Genomic DNA, 21,305 nt, shown 5'->3' on the forward strand with positions numbered 1-21,305 from the left:
CTTCCCCGTTCTTAAAAAAAATCAACAATAGATAGTCAGGTTGTCTCAGAAAAAGATTATTCAACTTTCTAGTGAATGGGAGAAGAAACAACAAATGCAGAATGAAAAGATCTGACTTGAATCTGTAATTTAAAGAATGCTACTGACTAAAGACCTCACAATGTTCTTGAATAGGCAGAATTAATATTGTTAAAATGGCCATATTACCAAAAGCAATATACAGGTTTAATGCAATCCCCACTAAAATACAAATAACATTATTCACTGAACTAGAAAAACCAGTCCTAGAATTCATTTGGAAGAATAAAAAACACAAAACAGTCAAAGCAATTATTTTTTATTGTTGTTCTATTTTTCTTTTTAGTTATATATGACAGTAGAATCCATTTTAATAAAATTATACAAGCATATATTTATTCTAATTTGGACCCCATTCTTGCAGACATACATGATGGTGAGATTCACTATGGTGTATTCATATATGTACATAGGAAAATTAGCCAAAAAATTCTAAGCCAAAAAAGGAACACTGGAAGCATCCCAATATCTTGATAAACCCAATCTGACTTTAAATTACAATACAAAGCTCTAGTAACAAAATCTGCATAATACTGGCATAAAAACACACAAACAATGGTACAAAATAAAATACAAAAAGACAAAATTACCCAGATATATAATCATCTAATCCTTGACAAAGATGCCAAAAAATGGGGGGGGGGCGCTTTTTATGGTGTTGGGAAAACTGGTTATTCATATGTAGAAAAATAAAACTAGATCCTTATATCCAACCCTGCAAAAAGTCAACTCAAAATGGATCAAAAACCTAGGAATCAGATCAGAAATTATGCAACTCCTAAAAGAAAATATAGGGTCAATACTCCAGCATATAGGCACAAACAACAACTTTTTCAATAGGACTGCTAAAGCTCAGGAAATAATGCCAAGAGTTAATAAATGGGATAGCATCAACTTAAAAAGCTTCTGCACAGCAAAGGAAACAATTAAGAACATGAAGAGAGAACCTACAGGTCGGGTGCAGTGGTGCCTGCCTATAATCCCAGTGACTCAGGAGGCTAAGGCAGAAGGATAGCAAGTTCAAAGCCAGCTTCAGCAACTTAGAAATCCCTAAGCAACTTAGCTAGACCCAATATCAAAATAAAAAGGATTGGGGATGTGGTTCAGTGGTTAAGTACCTCTGGTTCAATCCCTGGTACTCTCCCCACTCCCCCAATCCCCCAAAAAGGAACCTGCAGAACAGAAGGAAATTTTTTTGCCAGCTACTCTTCTGACAGGATTAATAGCCACAATATATAAAGAACTCAAAAAAATTAACACCAAAAAAACAAAGAATGCAATCAATTGGCAAATGAACTAAACAGACATTTCTTCAAAGAAGAAATAAAATTGGCCAAAAAAAAAAAAATGTACAACACTGTTAGTAATTAGGGTAAGTAAATCAAAACTACACTGAGATTTCATCTCACTCCAGCTAGAATGGCAGTCATCAAGAATATGAACAATAATAAATGCTAGAGAGGATGTAGAGAAAAAGTAAAGCTTTTGCACTGCTGGTGGGATTATAAATCAGTAAAACTGCTATGGAAAAATCAGTATGAAGGTTCCTCAAAAGACTAGGAATGAAAACACAATATGACCTAACTATACCATTTCTTGGTATTTACCTGAAAGAATTAAAGTCAGGCTGGGATTGTGTCTCAGTGGTAGAGTGCTCGCCTAGCATGCATGAGGCCCTGGGTTCGAACCTCAGCACCACATAAATGTAAAATAAAGATATTGTGTCTCCTAAAACTAAAAAATAAATATTAAAAAAAGAATTAAGGTCAGTATCATTAGCAATATAAGCATACTTATGTTTATAGCAGCACAATTCACAAACTATGAAACCAGACTAAGTGTCAGTCAATGGATGAACGGAGAAAGAAAATGTGATATATATGCACAATGAAGTTTTATTCAGCCAGACAGAAGAACGAAATTCTTTCTTTACATCATTTGTAGACTGACATAAGGGAATGACAGAGGGAATTTGAGTCATTACGCTAAGTAAAATAAGCCAAACTCAGAAAGTCAAGGGTCGTATATTTTCTCTTATATGTGGAAACTAGAAAGGAAAAAGGCAAAGAAATGCAGGGGGAGATCTCATGAAAACTGAAAGAAGATCAGGAGAGTAGAAGAAAGGGAGCAGGGGGAGAGAGGGAGGGAAAGGAAAAACATTAGGGAATGTGAGTGGCCAAATTTTATTGTTATATTGTGTATATGTACAAATATATAACAAAGAATCCCAAAACTACAAATCACAGATTAAAAAATGGGAAAAAAATAAATTGAGAATAAAATGCTGGAACCAGACTAGCTGAAATGCATGAAATGCAAAAGGGGGGGTAGGTTTTTTTTTTTTTTTGTCTTATTCTGTTTTGCTGTACTAACAATTGAACCCAGTAGTTCTTGACCACTGACCTACCTCTCGCTCTAGCTCTTCCTCTCACTTTTTTTTTTTTAAGACAGAGTCTCACTACCTGAAGCTGAGGCTGACCTTGAAATTGATATCCTCCTGCCTCAGCCTCTGAAATCACCCTTAGCTCTTTTTACTTTTTTTTTTTTTTAAGAGAGAGTGAGAGAGTGAGAGAGAGAGAGAGAGAGAAAATTTTTTTTAATATTTATTCTTTAGTTATCGGCGGACACAACATCTTTGTTTTGTATGTGGTGCTGAGGATCGAACCCGGGCCGCACGCATGCCAGGCGAGCACGCTACCACTTGAGCCACATCCTCAGCCCCTCTTTTTACTTTTTGAGACAGGATCTCACTAGGTGGCCCAGGTGGCCCAGGTTTCAATCTTCCTGCCTCCGCCTCCTCTGTAGCTGATATTACAAGCATCTACCACCTTGCTAATGAGCAGCTATTAATGCCTTCCATTTGTCTGTCTTAGGGCATTCAGTCAGGCCTGGCTGCTCTTCTAAGCTTATAGTCACAGCCCTTGTCTCTGGTAGTTCCTTTTATTCCTAAAAACATGCTCATCCTTCCCTATATTTATCCCCAAGAAAAGAACAACAGATCTATGGTTCAGGCTCCAAAGTTTTCATCTTATGTAAGGGAATCTAAAGACTCATCAAGGTCATGCCCAAGATCATCAAAGTTTAGATAGGGCAGCTGCCTTGCCCTTCCCCTCTCCTACTAGTCAAAGGCTTTCCAAGGCCACAGTCACAGCTTGGCTTAAGCAGTACAAATGACCCTCAATCTCTCCTACATTATCAGTTCTTCCTCCCTTCTCCCCTGCTGATAATTCTCATTGTCGTTAGGTTAAAAGGATAAAAACACTAAAAGTTTAAAATAAACCTTTCATTGATTGCAAATCTCCTCTCACTACTACCTGTTTTCTGTCTACCTGTATAACAAAATTTTTCAAGAGCTGACTATTCTGGAGGGTATTCAATTCCTATCCACCTGTTCTTGTTTGAGCCCTGATCACTACCCTGAAACTGCTCATCAAGGGCACTAAGGACCTTCACAATGACAACTCCAACAATCAATTCTAAGTATTCATACCACTGGGCCCATTGGCAGACAGCCTTTAACACAATTGATTACTTCTTCCTCTGTTGTTGACAATCCTGGGGACTGAACCGGGGGCGCTTTACCACTGAGCAGATTACAGACACTAACCATGGCATCTGGTCACTTCCCTCCTTCTTGAAATAGATTTCCACAGTACTTTTCTCTTTATTCTCTCTCTACCTCAGCGGCCATTTCTTCTCAGTCTTCATTCCTAGAACATCTTCAATCCTCTCCACCTCTAAATATTGTTGTACCCAGTGCTTACTCTCCCAAGCATTCTCTTTAACTTTTCTTACTCCTCAGATCATCTCATCCTGTCCTATGATTTAAATACATGTACATCCCATGATTTTCTCTTCAACCAAGAGGTCTCATCTCAACTTCAACTCCACAGACTAACTGCTTTCTGGTCATCTAACATCACAGATGCACAGACACATTAAACTTAACATGCATCCAATATCAAACTCCAGGTCTATCCTCCATCTGTGACCCTTCCCCAATCTTCCCAAGCTCAGAAAATGGCATTTTCTAGTTTTTCAGTCCAAAACCGTTGGAATTCATCTTAATTACTTTCACATGGTCCACATTTATTAGATCATCAAATCCTATTAGGTCTATCTTCAAAATATATCCAGAATTCAACTGCTTTTACCTCCACAAAGCCACCAATGCCTTCGCAAGAATTGTTGCAGTATCTTCCTAACTGGTCTACTGCTTTTGCCCTAATCTCCCTTGGAGCCTGTTTTCTACCTATCAACCAGAGGGATCTTCTTAATCTGAAGTCAGAATAAACAAATAAACAAACAAACAAATTCAGGGTCAGACCATGTCACTCTTCTGCTCAAACCCTTCAATGGTTCTTTTTATTCCACCTACCTAGAATGCTCTTTCTCCAGTCTCCTGATTAGTCCCCTTACTTTCTTTAGATCTCAACACAAAAATTACCTAATCAAGTGAGATTTTTCTTGAACCGCTACATAAAATGGTGCCACCTACACCCATATTTTACATAGATTTATTTAGTCCCCCTTTCTTCATAGTACTTAACACTTTTTTTTTTTTAGCACTGAGATTGAACCCAAGATGCACTTAAGTTGGCTTAAAGCAGTATGAATGAGCCACATCCCCAGCCTTTATTTACTTTTTATTTTGGAAGAAGTTCTCATTAAGTTGCTTAGGGCCTCAATAAATTGCTGAGGCTGGCTTTGAATGTGCAATCCTCCTGCCTCAGGCTCCCGAGTTGCTGGGATTACAGGCATGAACCACTATGCCCAGCCACTTAACACTTTTTGACATATTGCTTATATATGTACTTATCATCTATCTTTAGCTGCTAAAATCAGAATCTCATGATGAGAGGCATTGTTGGTCACCTCTATATTCCCAATGCCCATGATATGCCTAACAAGGACAATGCCTAACAATAAGCACTACTGAATGACTAAATGAATACATTCCTTTTCCCTGTTATTCTTACACACTGTGTGTGTGTATATATATATATATATATATATATATATATATATATATATGGCTCTCCTGATCTGTTCAGCTTGTTTTGAAAACTGGCAATATTTTAAAGACCGATACTTCCTGGGCTCTTTTTTTTTTTTTTTTTTTTTTTTTTGTACTTGAGGTTGAACCCAGAGGCACTAAACCACTGAGCCACATACCTAGTCCTTCATAATTTATATTTTATTTATAGACAGGATCTCAATGAGTTGCTTAGGGCCTTACAGCTGAGGCTGGCTTTGAACTTATGATCTTCCTGCCTCAGCCTCCCCAACCACTGGGATTACAGACGTGCGCCATCACGCCTGGTCTTCATAGGCTTTTTAAGCAACTGAAGCCTAACAGAATATTAGGTACCTTTCTAAAAGGAAGTTTATTTCAACTAATACATTTGACAAAATCTACTCTGACAGTGTTAGAGTGGTTTGTGGGCTAGACAGTAATTACTTAGATTCACAGAGAGATAAAATTCACTGAATGGTAATGGTTCATTTAAAGTGAACTCTCCAGTATTCCATTTTTCCCTATGACTTACATAGCTAATAGAGATGACAGATCTATTATCTAAGCCAAACGAAAGCACAAGGGCCTGTACATGAATGTTTCTGGTGGCTTTATTTGTAATAGAAAAATAGAGAAATTGATGTCCACCTCAGAAAACAACAACAACAAAACAGAATGGATAGACAAATTAGGGATATCCATACAGAAGAATACTACTCAGCAATGAAAAGATCTGACTGCAATCTATAATTTGAGGAATGCTAGTAGTCAGCAAAATTGAGAATAAAGCCAGGCAGGGTAAAACATGCCTATAATCCCAGTGGCTTAGGAGGCTGAGGCAGGAGAATTATGAGTTTGAGGCCAGCCTCAGAAACTTAGCAAAAACCTATCTCAAAAAATAAAAATAAAAAGGACTGGGGATGTAGCTCAGTGATAGAGTGTACTTGGGTTCAATCCCCAGTATTATAAAAGATAAATAAGTTCAGAACAAAATGCAAACTTTCTCCAGCTAAAATATAATGGAGAAAAATAGTGCACCATGATCAAGCAGGTTCATTCCAGGGATGCAAGGATGGTTCAACATACAGAAATCAAATATAATTCATCACATCAATAGACTTAAAGATAAGAATCATATAATTATATCAACTGATGCAGAAAAAGCATTTCACAAAATACAGCACCCTTTCATATATATTCAAGACACTAGAGAAACTAGGGATATAGGAACATACCTCAACAATGTAAAAGCTATCTATGCTAAGCCCAAGGCCAGCATTATTCTCAGCAGAGAAAAATTGGAAGCATTCCCTCTAAAAACTGGAACAAGACAAGGTTGATATCTTTCACCACTTTTGTTCAATACAGTCCTTGAAACTCTAGCCAGAGCAATTAGACAAAAGAAATTAAAGGAATGCAAATAGGAAAAGAAGAACTCAAACTATCATTATTCACTGATGACATTATTCTATACTTAGAAAAACTCCACCAGAAAATTTCTAGATTTAATAAATGAATTCAGCAAAGTAGCAGGATATAAATTCAGTACACATAAATCAAATGCAATTCTATATATCAGTGATTAACCCTCTGAAAGAGAAATTAGGAAAACTACCCCATTCACAATAGCCTCAAAAAAATATAATACTTGGCAACAACTTAACAAAAGAGGTGAAAGACCTCTACAATGAAAACTACAGAACACTAAAGAAAGAAATTAAAGAAGACCTTGAAAGATGGAAAGATCTTCTAGAGGTAGAGCGCTTGCCTAGCATATGTTAGATAGGCAAAATTAATATAGTTAAAATTAATATAGTCAAAATGGCCATACTGGGGCTGGGGTTCTGTCTCAGTGGTAGAGCACTTGCCTAGCATATGTGAGGCCCTGGGTTCAATCCTCAGCACCACATATGAATAAATAAAGTTAAAAATCCATTGGCAACTAAATATATATATATATATTTTTTTTAATCGCCATGCTACCCAAAGTGCTATACAGACTCAGTGCAATTCCAATAAAAATCCCAACAACATTCCTTATAGAAACAGAAAAGGCAATCATGAAATTAATTTGGAAAAATAAGAAACCCAGAATAGCCAAAGCAATCCTTAGTAAGAGTAAAGAAGTAGGCATCACAATACCAGGTCTTAAACTATACTACAAAGCTATAGTAACAAAAAGGGCATGGTATTGGCACCAAAATAGACATATAGACCAATGGTACAGAAAAGAAGACACAAAAGGGCTGGGGTTGTGGCTCAGAGGTAGAGCACTCACCTAGCATATGTGAGGCACTGGGTTCGATCTTCAGCACCCCATAAAAATAAAATAAAGGTATTATGTCCATCTACAACTAAAAAATAAATATATAAAAAAGAAGATCATAGACAAACCCCAATAAATACAGTTATCTCATTCTAGACAAAGGAGCCAAAAACATACATTGGAAAAAAATAGCCTCTTCAACAAATGGTGCTGGAAAAACTGGAAATCCATATGCAGCAAAATGAAATTAAACCCCTATCTCTCACCATGCACAAAACTCAACTCAAAGTTGGAATTAGACCAGAGACCCCAAGCCTAACAGAGGGAAAAAAAGTAGGCCCAAATTTTCATCAAGTCAGATTAGGCCCGACTTCCTTAACAAGACTCCTAAAGCGCAAGAAATAAAATCAACAATTAATAAATGGATGGATTCAAACTGGAAAGCTTCTCAGCAAAAGAAACGATCAAAGAGGTAATGAGAGAGCCTACATTTTGGGAGCAAATTTTTGCCACACTCACGTCAGAACACTATCTCCAAGATATATAAAGAACTTAAAAAACTTAACACACACACACAAAAAATAACCCAATCAGTAAATGGGCTAAGGAACTGAACAGAGACTTCTCAGAAGAATCGATACGGTTGATCAACAAATATATAAAAAATGTTCAACAACTGTAGCAATTAATAAATGCAAATCAAAACTAAGATTTCATCTCACACCAGTCAGAATGGCGGTTATCAAGAATACAAACAACAATAAGAGTTGGTGAGGATGTGGAGGAAAAGATACACTCATACATTGCTGGTGGGAGTGCAAATTACTGCAACCACCTGGAAAGCAGTATGGGGATTCCTTAGAAAACTTGGAATGGAACCACCATTTGACCCAGTTATCCCACTCCTTGGTCTACACCCCAAAGGACTTAAAATCAGCATACTATAGTAATGCAGCCACATCAATGATTATACCAGCTCAATTCACAATAGCTAAACTGCAGAAGCAGGCTACATGCCCTTCAATAGATAAATCGATAAATAAACAGTGGTATATATACACAATGGAATATTACTCAGCATTAAAAGAGAATAAAATATTGCAGCTGCAGGTATATGGATGGGGTTGGAGAATATCATGTTAAGCAAAGCAAGGCAATCCCCAAAAACCAAAGGCCTAATGTTCTCTCTGATAAGTAAATGCTGATCCATAATGGGGAGGTGGGGGGATGGGAAAAACAGAGGAACTTTGGGCAAAGAGGAGGGGGTAGGAAAGATGGTGGAATGAGATGGACATTGTTACGCTAGATACATGTGTGACTTCACAAATGGTACGACATTACATTGGGTACAATCAGAGAATGGAAAAGTTGTGCTGTAATTGTGAACAATGAGTCAAAATGCATTCTGTTACCATATATACCTAATTAAAATAAATAAATTTTAAAAATAAATAAATAAAAGTAGAGGAGAACCAGATAAATATATATATGTAATGGAGAGATATTAATGCCTGCCATTTGCCAGTCTGAATGCGTTCACTCACAGAGCCTGAGTGCTCTCCTATTCACAGCCATTTTCTCTGCTAATCCACTTTTGTTCCTAAAATCATGTCCATCTTTCCCTGTCTCTATCCAGAACAAAAGAACACATAAATCAATCTCAAAATAATTACCCTGAGTAAAAGAAGCCAGACTGCCAGCAAGAGAAAGAAAGGAAAAACACACTATGTGATTCCATTTATATAAAAATTCTAGAAAATACAAACTAAACACTAATGACAGAAAGCAGATCCATTAGATCGCTGAAACTATTCTTCCTGTGTGCAATTTTTTATAAAAAAAAAATTTATAAAACTCTGATCTTTTAACTAAGATCAGATCTTAGCTAAAACTTGGCTGAACTTGGGATTCCTTATACTTTTTCTGCTTCTAACTACTCAGACAGCATGACTTTTCCTGCAGACAGTTGCTATTTACTGATATGCCCCAAACTCAAATGAGAGTCTGAAATAGCATTTGTTAGGAAAGAAGCAAATAAGTTTGGCACGGTGGCATATGCCTGTAATCCCAGCAACTTGGGAGGCTGAGGCAGGAGGATCACTAATTTGAGATCAAACTCAGCAACTTAGCAAGGCCCTAAGCATCTTAGTGAGAGTCTGACTCAAGATAAAAAATAAAAAGGTCTAGAGATGTAACTCAGTGGCTAAAGCACCCCTAAATTCAATCCCCAGTAACAAAAAAAGAAAGAAAAGAAAACCATGGATTCAGGCATATCTCTAACCCCACCACTGGCCTTACATCCTCAGGCCCCTTTATTATTTCATCCTAGGGTACTCTGCCCTTAGCTTTTCAACTAACTCTACATTCCAGCCACAATGGCCTTTCTAACTTCCTGATTCTTAAACAACCAAATTTATCCCCACTCCAGGGCAGTTACCTTGATTTTTCAAATTGCAAGCAAAGAGAACAAATAGAAAGGGGCCACAGAAAAAGCAAGTTTCCTGCAGGAGAATCAGAAACCCAGGAGTTGAAAAGGAGACTACTTTTCCTAACTCAGTAGTCCAAGATGTAAGGGTTTGGCCTCAGGCCAAAATTTACTGGGCTATGAAGCAGGTTCTACACAGGAGACTAAACATACCATATATTTAACTACAATTCCAGAATCCTAGGACCCTGATATGTAAAACAGACAAGAATAAAATTAAAAAGAACCTCATACTCTTAAAAAAAAAAAAAAAGTGCCCATCAAGTTAGTCTGTGTCCAGATGTTGGGGTTAATTTAAACCAGGGTCCCTCAAACTTTTCCATGGAGTGTGGGTATGGATCCTAAAAAAAAAAAAAAAAAAAAGTGCAAACAGAAAAATGTTCTCTTCCCTTTGGAAATGTCCAAGTACCATCCAAAGCAATCAAACCTTACTCTAAAATGTATTTTAAAAGATCTTATTTTATCTTAACAATGTATGTGAATTCTGATTTCTATGTCATATTTTTTATTATGAAAAAGTTTTAAGTCTCTTATGTTAAAGAACTGAACCCCCCAATCTGACACTTCATCAATCTTCTGGTAAAAAACTGAGGAACTAAGTTTGCAAATAAAACCCTTTAGCAATAATTCTTAGAATAAACAATATGAATTTTTGTTTGTTTGCTTTAGGTTTTTTTTAGGCGGGGTGGGTAGGGTAAATACTAGGGATTAAACCTAGGGGCACTTTATCACTGAGACACATTCCTTACCACTTTCATTTGTTTTGAGACAGGGTCTCACTAAGCTCCTTAGGGCCTCACTAAGTTGCTGAGACTGACTTGGAGCCTTTGATCCTCCTCTGCCTCAGCCTCCCAAGTCACTGGGATTACAGGTGTGTGCCACCACATCAGGCAACAATAATTTCTTTAAGTCTGTAGTTTCTAGTTTGTGCTTTGGTCTGTTGTCCAGTAATTTTTTGTTTTTAAGAGAGAAAGAGAGAATTTTTTTAATATTTATTTTTTAGTTTTCAACGGACACAACATCTTTCTTTGTATGTAGTGCTGAGGATCGAACCCAGGGCCACACGCATGCCAGGCAAGTGTGCTACCACTTGCGCCACATCCCCAGCCCCAGTAAAATTTCTTTAGAAAAAGCCTACTCTTGTCTTATCTGAAGCAGTATTTCCACAACATGGACCAAAGAGCTTTGATGAGCAGAGTATTCTCAGAAGAAAATTGTGGTAGCGGCTTTAGATCCTGTCAGAGAATAGAGAAAGACCAGAGTACAGGCATAGGTAACCAAGTAAAAGCACTGGAGGAAAAGAATAGAAGCATCTGTTTTTTCTTGCAAGAATAAGGATACCCTAAATATAATGACAGAGGTAGAAAGAAAAGGAGTCTCATTATTCAGTATGATTTATCATATATACCTGGAAAACAAATGAAATTTTGGAGTGAAAGAAGAAACTGGATCCATAAATACAGATGAACGTTAATAAGAAATATTATGAAGGCCATATTATGCACATATTAGGGCTGGTGATATAGCTCAGTGATAGAGGACTTGTCTAGTATGCATGAGGCCCTGGGTTCAATCTCCAGCACCACAAAAAGAAGTGAACATATTAAAAATTCTAAGAGTTTCCCCTGCCCCTCAACTTTTAGTGCATATTAAACCTGGGTTTCCTCTTGCCATTATTCTCCCATGTCTCTGTATTGCAGGGAGATAAGATACTACTTTGGAGAAATGATGTTAGGATTTTTATACAGACTGACAGAACCTTAGAAATATACCTCCTCATCTAAAAACTCTATCACCTAAAATTACCAGAGCCATCAAGGAAGAGTCTATTGCAGACTTAAGAGTATAGTAACATCAAGGAACCAGCAAAACACACCAAAAAAAAAAAAAAAAAAAAAAAAGCCAGGTGCAGTGGCACATACCCATAATCCCAGCAACGCAGGAGTCTGAGGCAAGAGGATTGAAAATTTGAGGCCAGTCTCAGCAATTTAGCAAGGCCTTAAGCAATTTAGCAAGACCATATCTCAAAGTAAAAACTAAAAAGGGCTGGATATGCAGCACAATGGTTAGCGACCCTGGGTTCAATCCCCAGTTAAAAAAAAAAAAATTAAGAATAATAAGACAAAACATAAAAATCCCTAGCAAAGTCCTGAAAACATACAACACTACCTGTGCATACATAAGCCATACCATACTTTCACTGGATCGTACACTAAACAGCATCCAGAAACAAACTTTTCTTTCTTTTTTTGGGGGGGGCGGGGCGGCAAAAATTGAATTATCCCAGGAGTTTCCTTCATCTAAATAGTTCATGGTACTTTATCTGGGGGAAGAGATTGGCCCTGAAATGAGCTAGAAGAAAATACTGAAGAAAAGCCATTGCATAAGGAAAGCTAGTACCTAGAGGCAAAAATAGAAGTTCAAAACCTGATGCTAATCAGACATAACTTTCCTATTTTCACATATGAATACACGACCAGTGAAACTCCATATCATGTACCACCACAAAAATGGGATCCTAATTTAGAGTAAGTTATACTCCATGTACGTGTAATATGTCAAAATACACTCTACTATCATGTACATCTAAAAAGAACAAATTTTTTAAAAGTGAGGGGGGACCTGATGCTGACACCCACCTCTCCCCACCATTTCAAAAGAGGAAACCCCACAGCACAGACATCAGGAGGAATGAAAAAGAAGGGAATAAATTCTGGGGTACCCTACCATTGAACAATATTCCCCCAAACCTTGATATTTTTTGAGACAAGGGCTTTTTAAGTTTTGCCAGGCTAGCCTCAAATTTGCAATCCTCCCTCCTCAGTCTCCTGTGTAGCTGGGATTACAAATTGGTACTACCATAAGTACGACAGATGCTAGAGAATGATGAACTGTCATTTCTCTAAATGACAAGCTATATCCAAAATGCCTCACAATGTGCCATAAGTTCCATGACATGCTATAACCAAAAAGCACTCTCATTTCCTCACTTTTGAGTTGCTCTGAAGGTAAAGTCATGGTGCTATTCTCCAATAGCCAAAACCTCCATGTACTATTATTGTAGGCAGTTAGACAAATATTCCACAAGTCAGTGTCAAAGTTCAATATCAAGGGACAGACAACATCCTCATTTACTGCAAGCAAAGCCAAAAGTATTTAGAACCCACCATACACACTTCCTATACTGGTATTCCCACATTTATAGAGGTCTCATCATCCTCCCAGGCTTTACCTATTCCCACTTCAACCTGCCCTACACATCCAGTAAGTGACCAGGTCCTATGTATTCCAGTGCAACAGGTATAACCATTTACTCCTCTTGTCCATATCAACTGACCCAAAAGGATTAAATCTTCATTCCCTTTCCCACAGATTTCTACCACAGACCTATTGGTCTTCCCTGTTTACAGGTCATCTCTTTGGAAACTACTAGAGTAACATTTCTAAAATCAAAGGTCAGATGAAAATCAAAGGTCAAATGAATGCTCCTCAGTAAAAAATTTCCATTAATTCTGTGCTGCCTATAAAACAAATTCTTAACTTCATAGTATAACCACAAGCCATCTCTCCAGTCTCACTCTGGTCATGCCCCTAATATATCCAGTACTATATTAAATAAAGACAGTTCATCATTCTCTAGCATCTATCATACTTATGGTAGTACTGATTTGTAATCCCAGCTACACAGGAGACTGAGGAAGGAGGATCCCAAATTTGAGGCTAGCCTGGCAAAACTTAAAAAGCCCCCATCTCAAAATAAAAAATATCAATGTTTGGGGGGAATGTTGTTAAATGGTAGATTACTCCTGAATTCAATCCCTAGTACTGCACAAAAATTTAAAAACACCGCTTTGAGGACCAAAAGCTCAGCTTTGCTACTTTCTTGCTAACTTATATTGAGTAAGACAATCTCCTTTCTGAGACTCAGTTTTCTCATCTGTAAAATGTATATTCTTCACCTTTCAGACAAAACTGTCAGAACTATTTAGTAAAATAAGGAATGTCTAAATGCAGTAAAGGGAAATTAATTGTTTTAAGTACTCATATTAGAAAAAGAAATTTGAAAATTAACAATCTATATATATGCTTAAGAGTTTGAAAGTCAAAATAAGCCCAAAAATGTAGACCAGAAAATTAAAAAGTAGAAATTACAAAGAAAATAAACACAACAGTGGATATTACAAAAGCCAAAAGACAGTTCTTTGAAAGGAATAATATTGTTTAGATGTTTATGTAAACTATGACAAAAATATATATACAAGAAAGCTACTGTTATCCAACAGAGATGAAACTTCAAATAAAATGGGTTGAAGTAACAGTTTTCATTTTGAAAGGGTTTCTCACATCTTAGTACCCATCGACATTTGAGCCAGATAATTGTTGGAGTGGGTATTGAGGCTTTCTTATGCATTGCAGGATGTTTAGCAGTGTCCCTGGTCTCTACCCATAAGACACCAGTAGCATCCTCCTCACCCCTCAGGAATCATGACAAGCAAAACATCTTTACCAAATATTGTAAACCATCTTCTGAAGGCAAAAATCATCCCAAGTGGAAAACAAAAAGGCCACATTATACTCTATCAGCTAAGACCAGATTTTCAAAGCCATTCATAAATTTTTCTTTTCTTCTTCTTTTTTTTTTTTTTTTTTTTTTTTTGGTGTGTGGTACCAGGAATTGAATTCAGGGTCACTGTCCCACTGAACTACATTCCCAGCCCTTTTTATTTTTTATTTAGAGATAGTATCTCACTAAACTGCCCAGCCTGTCCTAGAACTTAAAATCCTCCTGCCTCAACTTCCTAAATCACAGGGATTACAAGTATGTTTAACCATACCCAGCCCTATTTTTAGAACAGTTGGCTGCTTTGTCCATTAGGACTGGGGGATGATAACAAGCCAAGGAAGGAAGGACTAGACAGGTGTTTAAGCAAAATTGCACAGACAGTATCTAATGAAATTTTTTTTTTATCACTCTGGACTTCATAAGTGATAGAAATAAATCATATCAATGTTTTAAGATTATTTAATCCAAGAATAGAATAAATATTCTTTTCTTTAAAAACCCTAATTGCAGGGTAGGGGTGTAACTCAATGGTAGGTTCAGCACCTATCTATCATGTGCCAAGGACTTGTGTTTGATTCCCAGCAATGCAAACAACTAAACCCCAGTTTCATAGCTCTACTATTCTGAGACAAATCACTATTAAATTCTTGCTAAACTTCTAAATAAATAATAGTAAAGTCTTCAGAGAGAGAGAGAGAGAGAGGATTTTAATCTTTTATTTTTCAGTGGGCACAACATCTTTGCATATGGTGCTGAGGATCGAACCCTGGCCGCACGCATGCTAGGTGAGTGTACTACCGCTTGAGCCACATCTCCAGCCCCTAACTTCCCATTCTTGAGGTTGTACATGATACAGAGTTACATTGTATATTCACATATGAACATAAGAAAGTTATGTCCGATTCATTATACCATGTTTCCTATTCCCATCCCCCAACCTTTCCTTTCATTCCCATTTGTCTAATCCAATGAACTTCTATTCTTCCCTCTCTTTTTGTGTGTTAGCACCAACATATCAGAGAGAACATTCAGCATTTGGTTGTTTGGGATTGGCTTATTTCACTAAGCATGATATTCCCCAGTTCCACCCTCTTATTGGCAAATGTCATAATTTCATACTTCTTTATGTCTAAATAATATTCTATTATTCTAATGTGGTGTGTGTATATATATATATATATACACCACATTTTAAAAGCATATAATTTTTTAACAGAATCATCTCTTGGTATCTTCAGGGGATTGGTTCTAGGACCCTCTACAAATACGAAAATCCACAGATGCTAAAGCTCTTATATAGAATGTCAGAGTATTTGCATATAACCTATGCACATCCTCCAATATACTTTAAATCATCTCTGGCAAGGAATGGTGGCAGCACACCTATAATCCCAGTGAGTCAGGAGGCTGAGGTAGTAGGATTGCAAATTTAAGGCCAGCTTTAGCAATTTAACAAGACCTAGTCTCAAAAATAAAATTTAAAAAGGCTGGGGGACTGGGGATATAGCTCAGTTGGTAGAGCGCTTGCCTCACATGCACAACGTTCAATCCCCAGCACCACAAAAAAATTTTAAAATTTTAAAAAGGCTGGGGATATAGCTTAGTGATAGAACACCCCTGAGCTCAATTCCCAGTACTATAAATTATAAAATAAGGATTATTTATAATTTCTAATACAATGTAAATGCTGCACAAGTAGTTGTTATATTGTATTAAAGAATAATGACAAGAAAAAGTTTCTGTATATCCAGCAGAGACATTTTTTCCCAAAAAATATTCCTAATCCACAGCTGACTGAATCCTCAGATACAGAACCCATGGATACCCACTGTCATTAAGCTTTTGGCAAGAAGATTCCAAGAAGCCAAGAGGGAGGAAACTCTATTTATATCCATCATACTCACTAGCAGCACCAAAAATCTGATCTGAACCTTACAGGAGTCCTAGGACTATCTAAAATATAATTCTCAGAAGCTAGATGATAAAAAGCAAAAAACTGATTCAGACACCTGGGGACTCTTAACACCAGAAAAATGAAAGCCAAAGAAGATGGTGCACTATCACATCATCACTGTCTTCCACTATTTCTACTCCTGCCTTATAGAAACAAAAAACAGAATCACTTCAGGGGAGACTCCAACTGAATAAGCTAGTAATAGAGAAACTGCTGCCATCAAGGCCAAATAAAACTGAAATGGCCATTTCCCTATTAGAAGTAAGATGGAAACAGAGCAGATATTTGGGCAGTATAACATACAAGGACAGTATAAAGAAATTTAATTTGAGCCATATAGCAGCTGTAGAATGGCTGAATAAAAAATGATGATAGTAACATCAGCAAAGAGAATGAATTGCTGCTCATCTTCCTGGAATCTGAAGAATGGAGCACATTTTCCTATGTTCCTTCAGATTCAAGTGATGATGATCTAATGCAATGTTTAGTTCCACAGCGGGTGGGTCTATTATGAACAGACAAAATCTCTATTCCTCAGTTAGTATTATGAATAACTAAATCCTATATCGTGAAAGGCCAGAATTCATTGAAAAGCCATGTAACTGCCCAAATAAGCTAATATTAGATGAAAAGAAAAGGTTCAGCTGGACACAGTAGTGCCCACCTGTAATCTCAGGGGCTTGGGAGGCTAAGACAGGAAGATCAAGAGTTCAAAGCTAGCCTTAGCAACTTAGCGAGGCCCTAAGCAACTCAGTGAGGCCCTGTCTCTAAATAAAATACCAAAAAGAACTGGGTATATGACTCAGTGGTTAAGGACCCCTGGGTTCAATCCATGGTACAAACAAAAAGGAAAAAAAAAAAGCTCCATGACACTTTAAGAAATAGGGGGAAAGTGGGAAGGGCTAAGCAAACCAAATAAGAGGAACTTAAAGGAAGCCTACCAGCTATAATGATGCAGTCCCCTCCCAAGCAAGAGCAGTTGACAGTCACTAGAAGTGGCCAGGAGGCAGAGCTGTACTATAGAAAATGAAGTCAGCTTCCAGGGGTATGAGCCTAAGAATCTCTCTCCAGACAATACAATCAGATACACATAAGCAGAACTGTGAGTGTTATTTCAGAAAACCCATAAGACTACTCACAGTCAACCCTTCACCTACTTGAAGGGTCCTTACCCCCAGTCTGCAAAGCATCACCACAGAAACTCTGCCATTGCTCCACCATGACTTGGGCAAATGCATCTTACCTTTCAATCTCTGGACCTGAGCTCTACAGTTGTGAAAGATGAGTTAAACACTGAAAGTTTTTCCAGTACTAAAACAAGGCTTATGTGGAAGACAAGAATCCAGTTTCTGAGAATCAGCATTAAGAGTTCACATTTACCAAGTTCTCAGTCTATGTCTTCTCAAATGGATGACCTAACACTAAGCTCCCACAAGCAAAAATTTCCTTTACTACTCACCATCCAGCAGGTCTTCCTCATCATCCCTGTCATGCTCCTCCACTGCCACCTCCTCCTCCTCCTCCTCCTCTTCCTCATCCTCCAGCTCCACGTCCGGGTCCAGGTCTGGATCGCTCCCTGAGGTGGATTCGTCTGACATGGCTCCCAGTGGTACTCAGTGTGCATTACCAACTCATGGTCCACTGCAGGGGTCCTTGGAGATAACAAGAAGAATCAGAATCACCAAGGTTTCACTTAGCAGCACAAATCTTTCAAAGAAAAATATACTTAAGATGAATTCCCTAGGGTTTTTCTAAGCAGTAAAGCAAGCTAACCATATCCAAATTTCAACCTTCTCTATGATTGTACTACCCAAGACATGTTTTGGCAGCTCTGCCAGCTTAAACTTCTCATGGCTACTTTGACAAGAAAATATCTTAAAGTAATAACAACAAAAACAAAAGCATATACCTCAGAATTCTCATTTATGCTAGGTGCCTATAATTCCAACAACTCAGGAAGCTGAAGCAGGAGGATCACAAGTTTAAGGCCAGCCTCGGCAACTTAGACCCTACCTGTTATGGTTCAGGAATAAGCCCCCTCTCCCTGAAAAAACTCAGGTGTGAGACAATGCAAGAATGCTTAGACCTGAAATGATTTCAATTATTTAAAACTATAACCTAATCAGTAAATTGATCCAGTAATGCGGATTAACTAGGAAGTAATTATAGGTAGATAGGGTGTAGCTACAGGAAGTAGGTCGCTAGAGGCTTGCCTTAGGGTTTATTTTGTTCTTGGTGGAAGAACTCTCTCTCTCTCTCTCTGCTTCCTGTTTGCCATGTCCTGAGCTGCTTCCCTCTACCACATCCTTCTGCCATGATGTCAAGCCTCACTTTGGACTCAGAGCTATGGTATGGAGTCAGCTGACTGTAGACTGAACTTCTGAAATCATGAGCCAAAATAAACTTTTCCTCCTCTAAGTTGTTCTCTTCAGGTCTTTGGTCACAGCAACAGAAAGTTGACTAGAACACTCTCAAAATAAAAAGGGCTGCAGATATATAGCTCCGTGTTAGAGTATCTCTGGATTCAATCCCCAGTATCAAAAAAAAAAAAAAAAAAAAAAAAAAAAGCTGAGGGATCCCATTTGTTCACTTCTTACTGCATCACCCATTTCCTGTGCACCGACTCCCTGAACCCATATTATCTACACATATACATATATGTATTTATAATCACAAGCACTATTCTAGTCACAAAAGGAAGAACAAAGCATGTAAAGAAATTGAAGGACTGGTGTATACCAGGAGGAGCTGCTTTTTTTATACAGGGTTAGCTGAGAAGTTCTCACTAGGCAGAGGCCAGAAGAAAGCAAGGGAGCCATAGAGACATATGGAAGTATATGATCCATACACCATGAGCAACAAGGGCTGAACCCTGGAGGGAGGCTGACTTGGAACACTCAGGAAAGAAGGAATAGGTCAGGTCTGGATAAGGGCAAGGTCTGGCATTAAGCACTACAAAGAGGGCAGCTCGTTGTCCAATTACCCAAAAGAAAGGCTTCCAGTGAGCAGCTAGCACTTCACCACATTGTCACTTTTCCCAGACATGTAGAGAACCTCAGGTGTGGACCCCTATACATTTGTTGTTCTCTGGTTCTTCCCTACTTCTTGGCCCAGTTCCAGTTCCATTTCTTCCAAGAAGCCTTTGTAAAGTGCCCTAGATTTCTGGTATTATATGCCCTCTTCTGAACTCCATTAGCCAGGCCATCCCACATTATTAATCTTCAATGAAGGATTCATGTGGGCTACTTGGAAAAATGGTGTACTTTCTTTGTTCTTACCTCCTGACCCAACAGTAAACTTCTAAGGGGAGTGATTTAAATGGGAATTGTGTGTTTGCATCCTACAGCTAGAAATTTGTAGTATATCTAGGTTATTCTCCCTCATTTACCAACCTGCTATACTCTGTCTACAACATATCAAAAATTGTGTATGTGTATCTACTTCCCTCCTTCCCTATCCCCTTTCTCATCACTTTACTGTTAGCTGGTGTTGCTGGGTTTTTTTTTTTTTTTTTTTTTTTTTTTTTTTTGGTATTGGGGATCGAATACCAGGGACACTTTACCTTTAAGCTATACCCCTAGCGATTTTTATTTTTTATTTTGATACAGGGTCTAGCTAAGTTGCTGAGGCTGAGAACTTGCAATCCTCCTGCCTCAGACTCCCAAAGTCCCTAAGATGACAAGTGTGCAGCCACTACAATTAGCTTAAGGTCATGTTTTTTCTGGGGTAGGAAGGGGACAAGGTAAAGAGATGTCTAGGTGGACAGTTCTATGTAAATATAAATAAAAATGTTAACTTATGGAGTCACACTGATTCTCTCAATTTTTCTGTATATTTCCAAGTTTTCATAATAAAAGATAGGGAGAGGACAAGGTAAATAATCTTTTACAAGACAAACTGCTGCAGACAACCACATAAAAAAATCAGGTCACCCTCAAATGACTCCCATCTCCCAAACTAAAAACTTAAGCACAAGTCTCTAATTATTAAACACAAAATTTGTTCCAGACTGAAATTTCTTATTAAGGTTCAGAGTAATTTGCAATTTGAAACAGAACTTCTATCTTCTGAACAGAGAGAGAGAGAGAGAGAGGAAAAGAAGGAGGAGGAGGAAGAGAAGGGAGGGGGAGGGGAAACAACAGAAGTTTCTGGGGTTATGAACCTAGCTGAGATCTCTCCAAGACAATACTGTCTTCCTTTAGGATTTTGGAAAAACAGAACTTAAGTTTAGGACTGCTCAGAGTTAAAAATAATAGAAATTAAAATTGTGTGCATTTCTAGATGGGTCATGTACTTTGCCTCTTAAAACAACTAAAGCAAAGAACAGTTGAGCAGTGAGTTGGTAATAAATTTAAATTTTTTCCATTAATAACTCACATCTAAAAACATCTGCAAAGAGTATTAAGGGGCAGGGAAGAAAAGTGATCCACAAATACAAAATAGTGTAACATACTGAGCTGTCCTCCACTTAATGACCAGGCAAATACCTGTAGGAATGACTATACTGTGCCTTTTCTTTTATTTAGTAAGTTTCAAAAGGAAATAATAGACAGCCCAGCAATGTAGCACAGGCCAGCAATCCCAGAGTCTCCAGGGGGCTGATTCCAAATTCAAGGCCAGCCTTGGCTACTTAGCGAGGCCCTAAGCAACTTAGAAAGACCATGTCCCAAAATTGAAGATAAAAAGGGCTACAGATGTAGCTCAGTGGTAGAGCACCCAGGGTTCAATCCCCAAGACAAAGGAAAAAGGGGTAGGGAGCAATCAAAAAAAAAAAAAAAATCAGCAACTTTGGGATTGCTGGTGTGTGCTACCTTGCTGGGCTCTTTATTATTTCCTTCTGAAACTTACTAAATAAAAGAAAAGGCACAGTATATTTGGAAGTGAAAATGACTTCTCCACAGCCACAGAAAAATATCTGAATATTCATATATCCTCTGGATA

At 37.8% G+C, this 21,305-nt stretch overlaps 1 protein-coding gene across 1 annotated transcript in view; it reads right to left on the reverse strand.

The window, feature by feature from the left end:
* Nucleotides 1–21,305, reverse strand: part of Rad54l2 (RAD54 like 2) — a 129,808-nt gene that overhangs the window by 60,062 nt on the left and 48,441 nt on the right. The window contains exon 2 of the mRNA XM_076867374.2: nucleotides 17,824–18,016. Coding sequence (XP_076723489.1) covers nucleotides 17,824–17,962 — 139 coding nt within the window. The 5' untranslated portion in view covers nucleotides 17,963–18,016. The remainder of the gene's footprint in view (nucleotides 1–17,823; nucleotides 18,017–21,305) is intronic.

The sequence above is a fragment of the Callospermophilus lateralis genome, chromosome 10, assembly GCF_048772815.1.
Source record: "Callospermophilus lateralis isolate mCalLat2 chromosome 10, mCalLat2.hap1, whole genome shotgun sequence".
NCBI lineage: Eukaryota > Metazoa > Chordata > Mammalia > Rodentia > Sciuridae > Callospermophilus > Callospermophilus lateralis.